Source organism: Phragmites australis, chromosome 17 (assembly GCF_958298935.1).
Source record: "Phragmites australis chromosome 17, lpPhrAust1.1, whole genome shotgun sequence".
In the NCBI taxonomy this organism is placed as follows: domain Eukaryota; kingdom Viridiplantae; phylum Streptophyta; class Magnoliopsida; order Poales; family Poaceae; genus Phragmites; species Phragmites australis.
Genome location: NC_084937.1, coordinates 28,322,355 through 28,328,630, shown reverse-complemented (window position 1 = coordinate 28,328,630; position 6,276 = coordinate 28,322,355). Strand labels below are relative to the sequence as shown.

General features: G+C 45.7%; 1 protein-coding gene across 1 annotated transcript; it reads left to right on the top strand.

Moving 5' to 3' along the window:
• Positions 1-5,693: 5,693 nt before the first annotated feature.
• Positions 5,694-6,053, top strand: LOC133897058 (protein YY1-like). Its single transcript, XM_062337636.1, has one exon. The coding sequence runs from the start codon at positions 5,694-5,696 to the stop codon at positions 6,051-6,053; it is 360 nt and encodes a 119-aa protein (XP_062193620.1).
• Positions 6,054-6,276: the final 223 nt, after the last annotated feature.

The window sequence follows — 6,276 nt, the reverse complement described above, 5'->3', positions numbered from 1 at the left end:
TGTTCTTGATGGTAACTGCAGTGTCTCACGTTGATCTGCCCTGCTGGTGTTGTTGACTAGGTTGATCCCTGAGTAAAGATAACTATGAATGAACGTCCTAGTGGACGAAGAGTAGCTTGTAAACAATGCAAGCTGAAGCTTTGGCCTAGATTCTTAATAGTGGATAAGATCTAGTGTCATGCAGAGCACATGAACTGCTCTCAACAACTGCCACCCAACCTACCATTGACTATGCTTCAAGCCTGCATCAGATAAACGTTTATCTGATCTGACATTCCATGCAAAATTTCCTTCCAAGGCATCAGCTAAACCTGGCAACCGGCATGATTGAGCAATCACTCTGTTCTTCAAAACTGTTTGCGACTGATTTAGTCATCAACATGTGTTTGTTGGTTGATGCCTGCAGCTATATGTCAGTAAGGCATGCAAATGGGCAAAAAAGGCTTCATGTTAGTTTGAGGAGGACATGACATCGTTCTTTTTTTTTCGGTGGATTGAACAGTTCAGGACTTCAGGCAAAGTTCCAAAATCCTAACCCAGTTGAGCGTCAGCAAAGCTAACTATTATATGTTGTTGAAAGCTGAAATTTGTGGAAAATTTTAGCGAAGAATGAAGGAAAATTGAAGCGCGGTTGACCTGCTCCCAGCCCCTACCAGGTGAAATGAAACTTTCCAGCTATATGTCAGTAAGGCATGCAAATTGAAGCGAACGGGCAAGGGGCCAGTGGCAAAGCTCGTGGGGTGTCCGTCAGAGTTCCATCCTCGACGTCGCATTTCTTGTCAAAAAAGCCTCCAATGAAATCTCTACGAAGAGAGTCTGATGTTAAAAAAAATTACTTAGAAACCATTGGGGTAAGTTTTTTATAATGTTTTTTTTTTAAAATGTTGTACGCCACTCCCATACACATCTCCAACCCAGCTTGCCGGTTGCCCTCGACGGCCGTTGCCTCAACTACCTTTCAAGGACACACCGTCAGGCCGTTCGTTGCCTACCTCCTAGGTGTTTGCGTTGCAAAGGTTTCCGCCATCAAGCTAAAGATTGCAAGCAGGCGCGGAGTTCTTCCTCTGGTTCTGACGGTGAGGACCACCGTTGCCAGATTCTACGTGTGCTTTCTGATGACGCAACTCCGGTCGGCTCGGCGGTCGGATTTACCACGCCACCTCTTCTGCTCCACTCTCCAAGGGGCTCCACTCCATCTGGATCGGCGGCCATGGGGTCCGCTCCTCCTGGCTCTCCTCTAGCGTTGTCGATCCTCGCAGCGCCACCACCCCGCTCCCAGCTCATGGTCACCCCACTCCCTACACCGGTGACGGAGTGATGCATCGTGCCATGGCCTGACTCTTTTGTCGCGGGGGAGACCTGCCTTTGTTGGGCATTGCTTGCCTACGTTGATCGTACGTGTCATGGCTTCAAGGCCCATGAGTTGTCCAACACCATCACGAGCGTCTTTGGTGTTCCCGCGGAGGATTTCAGCGTGGCATCTTTCTTCCCCAATAATTTTTTCATCGTCTGCCGTTCTCAGTCGGCTCATGACACCATTCTGGCAGCAAGCGGCAGACAGTCGTCCCCTGACGTCCTGTGGTTTTTCAGACCATGGACGATACTGGCCTATGCTTCCGACGGAGCCTTAGCCTACCACGTTGTCATCTCTTTTTAGGGCGTCCCCCCTCATACTTTGTCCATCTCAACGGCTCAGTACTTACTCAGCCACCATTGTTCGGTTGAGCGCCTAGAAGATACTTCCGCCATTGCCGACCAGGTGGACCTCTTTGTGTTTCGCGTTGTCGCTTAGTGCGATCACCCAAAGGCCATCCCTAGCTAGGTTACCATGGAGGTGGCGGAACCTAGCCTTACCATTTCATATGACGATCTGGACATGCAGCGGCTCTTCAGTAGCATTCTACCACTTATCATGGAGACAAGGACTTTGCGTTACAGCGTTTCCATCCGCCTCTCCTCCATGGCAGAGTACCGAGCCCCTTTGTCCTCCAGCAGTGACGGTGCGACCTCTTCCGGTGACTGGGGCTGCGGCCTTGACGGGGGTCTTCCTAGTGGAATGGGATGTTCTAGCCTCCCACCTGGGAGGAGGTTGTCGTTCTTACCTCTACCACCCTCGGTGGCCGCGAACACGGCAACCCAGACCACGGCGGCCCCATCAACGATGGCCGTCACTTTGGCTTCTAGGCCTACGATATCTGGATCTACGACGGTTGCTACTCAACCCGTTATGCTTCCTTTCGTGGCGCCTGGGTCAGACCCCGCGTACGACATCGTGAGGGACTTCTTCAGGGGCACTTTGGACTACGACATCATCACGTGGTCCTAGTTGCCCAGTGTTCTACTATCGACGAAGCAGACCTAGAAGGAGGCCTCAACACTCGTGATCGCTACGAGGCCTATCAAGCAGGTTGTTCCACTGGACAACCTGACCTACTCTAGGGACCATGTGAGGGCGAACCAACGATAACAATTATAGGACCATGATGGTGGGAACAGGAGACGACATCGGGAGAGACCTTAGTAGGATTTTATCTTTACTTTTGTAACTTAGATGTTTGTTTCATGATGCATCTTCGATTCGCAAACTAGTTATCTGATCTATTTTCTTATCTCTCTCTGAAGATCTGCCTTTGTCAGCTACGTGACAAAGAGCATATACGACACGTCTAGTATTACATATTCGTACATGTCTACTTTTTATGTATTACATGTTTAGACGTTATTACTTACCATGTGCATTTCTTAGTCCTGTGTGACCACATGCTACCAGCTTCTCAGAGTGATGCCACCTCTCACTGACACCTTTTTAGGGAGATGTAACCCCTCGCTATCAGCTTTTCATATTGACGAAACCGCTCGCTGCCACCTCTTCAGAGCGATGTGACCGTGCATTGCCAACTACTCAGAGTCCAATGACCGCTCACTGCAGGAAGGCATCCAATGCTACACTATCTCCAAATTATATACCTACACTTGTGTAAACCATTGGTCCCTAGTTATAAAATAGGAGACCGAGGCAACGAGAAGGTCATGACATCGCAGTTTTTTGAAACACCACTAGCATTTGATGCCTAATATCATACGATGGTTGGCTCCTCAAGTAGACATTGCTTGTGGATATCTAAATTCTCAATGATAGCCCTACAAACTATGAAGGAGACCCAGGCAAAAGGTGACGATGTGTTCAAGGAGGAACCTTAATAAAGTGATGCCGAAATGGCAGACCATGTCATGTTATCCTTGTTTCACTATGAAGGAATGACAGCGAACAGTAAGCTCTGTAACCTCCATGGACCTAAAGATGCACTTGTTAGAGTGCCATCAGAGATATATCAGGGTGTGCGAACTAGTCGACATAGCAAAGTGTTTTAGCAAGTGAGCGCACACCATATTTATGCACCCTCAAAACTACGATGAGCACATTAAGGTACTTTCATCGTTATTACATGTCCTTGTTATTTGTTAGATTGCACTTCTAAAATATGTTTATATTTCCGTACGCTCTTTTTGTATACTAGGTATTCCCTCATGATGAAGAGTTACTGAACATGCTCATCGTGAACTTTTTAGGGCTGCATCTACTCTTCGGCGATGACTACCTACCTAGACATAACTAGAGACACAGAGGTGGTCATTAGAGACCTCAATGTCGTTGCAAAAAGGGCGGTGGTTCGAGCCGCTGTGAAAGCGGTGGTAATTCAACCACCACCATAAGAGAACTTGTTTCTACCACTTCTACCACAACCAAATGGGTTGGTTCCGACAATGATGACTTCATGCTTACTCTTCAAAGAACTTCACGACGTTACGAATTCTCTAATGATAGGACATATGACTGGGATCCTAAATTTGATTATTTTTCATATACACCGACACCACATAGACCAAGATCCCCATAATATGATTACCATTAGGTGGACCAGGAGATAAGGCCAGACAACTTCAAGGGCCATTTCATCTGTAATGTTTATGCTACTAATTGTTATACTTATTGAATTCAAGGTGGTTTTCTCATTTTTAATCTATTACCTAAGGTGTGTATGTATATTAGATGTAGCATATATGCCATTAGTAATATTTAAATTACATGTACACATCTCATATATAATTCTATCTTACATTCAATGTGATTTTATATTTCACTTAAATTTATTTATTCTATCTACACTTATATATTTTCTAGATTTTTTGTTATTTTTAGAGTTAAGTACACAAAACTACAAGTATTGTGACTAGTAACATAAAACTACAAGTATTGTGCACCAATTTCACATAAAACTCAATTTTAATTGGATTTACCAAAAAAAATAGTCTTTTATTTCTCCAAATATTCTAGACTTTTTGTACATGTTACATAATCTATATTCAACCTATTTTAATTAGATTCACCCTAAGATATATGTAAAATTTAAACTAAAATTATCCAAATAAAGCTACTTTTATAACTCCTAACAATTGTTAGGGCCTCAAATAAAAACCCAAAAAATTAGTAAAATTCACTAATATTCTTATTATATGATTTAATAATTTCTAAAATTATTTTCATAATTATGTTATATGGTGAAAAGGTGATTTCCTTTGTAATACTTTATTTATATGCTCCATTTATATATTTACAAAGAAACTTGCTTTTTCATCTTATAACCTAGGGCTAAAAATAATTTGAGAAATTAGTCCATCATATAAGAAGAATATTAGTTAATTTTTCCTGATTTTTGAGATTGTATTTGAGGCCCTAACAATTGTTGGGAGTTATAAAGGCAACCTTTATGAAAAAATTTACTTTACATTATACACATTATTTTTAGGTTAATCCAATTAAAATGGGATGTACATGGATTATAAAATAAGTACAAAAAGTTCTAGGGTTTTTGGATAAATATAAGATTATTTTTTAAATAAATTCAATTAAAATTAGGTTTTGTGTGAAATTGGTGCACAATACTTGTAGTTTTGTGTTACTAGTCACAATACTTATAATTTTATGTTACAAATGGTACAATACTTATATTTTTGCATAATTTACTTTTATTTATATCTTAAATAATTTCTAGATTTTTTATTATTTTTATAAAAATAAATTGGGCTAACCGCCCCTTACCTAGCGTCCCTCTTATGGGACGGTATGGGATAGAGAGGGCGATAAAAGCTATCTATGCCACCGTAGCATACTTATCATCCTCTAAAAAGGATTGTAACACTTTAAGAGGCCGGTAGACACCTATTTCAACAAATCTTTCCATCCAGCGTATATAGTTTTAGAAAATGTAAAAAAATCGAACTTTAATTACCCAGGAGGACTGTGAAGGCCCAGTGTGAACAATAGCCCATTTTTCTCCCGCGCTCGTACGGCCCACCTCCTTGCCGGCGTGGCCTGGTTGCCGGCGTAACGGCGGGCCAACCGCGCGCCGAGGCGGAGGCGCCGATCAACTGGTCAGCTCGCCGTGACTCGTGTTCGGTGGCTCACACGCTTGCGATGGCCGGCGCCGATCGAAACGCCCGGCAGCTGCGGACGTAGCCGGTGAGCAACGCAAGACTCGCGGCCGCGCGCCCTCGCCCGAGACCATGTCCGCGCCCGCCTATATATCGTGCGCGCGCTCCCGTTCACTCAAGTCGGTAGTGCTACGCACTCTGCACGTACAAGGAAACACGCACGAGAGGCGTTCCGGTGCTTTGGGACGGCAGCAACGGCGATGGCAAGGTCCACGGCCGCCGAAGTGCATCCGCGCGGGCCGCTCGTGGCGCTGTTGCTGCTGCTGCTCCTGGGGCTGGGCATGCGCGGGGCCGAGGCGCAGCAGGCGTGCGCGGGGCAGCTGAGCGATCTCGCCCCCTGCACGCGCTACAGCGTGCCGCCGGCGCCCGGGCAGCCGCTGCCGGCGCCCGGACCAGAGTGCTGCTCCGCGCTCGGGTCCGTCACGCGGGACTGCGCCTGCGGCGCCCTCGACATCATCAACAGCCTGCCGGCCAAGTGCGGCCTCCCCAGAGTCAGCTGCCGTAAGGCTTGTCTTCCTTACACGCGAGCGTTGAGCGCGCGCCATGGTCGATCAGTTTGAACGTATCGTTTTACATGTTGCGATGCTGACGATTTGTTCTTCTTGCCATGCATGCAGAGTGATGACCAGTGCAGCGCGCGAGGCGATGGCGAGAAGAGAAGAAGAATAATGTCGTCTGTGACTGTGATGGTCGAAGGCTCGAAGCAACCATCGAGCTGCCGTGATCGCCGTAGTGCTCTTTGTCGACGTCTGTGTCTCGTACCGATGCGTCCTCGATCGTTTT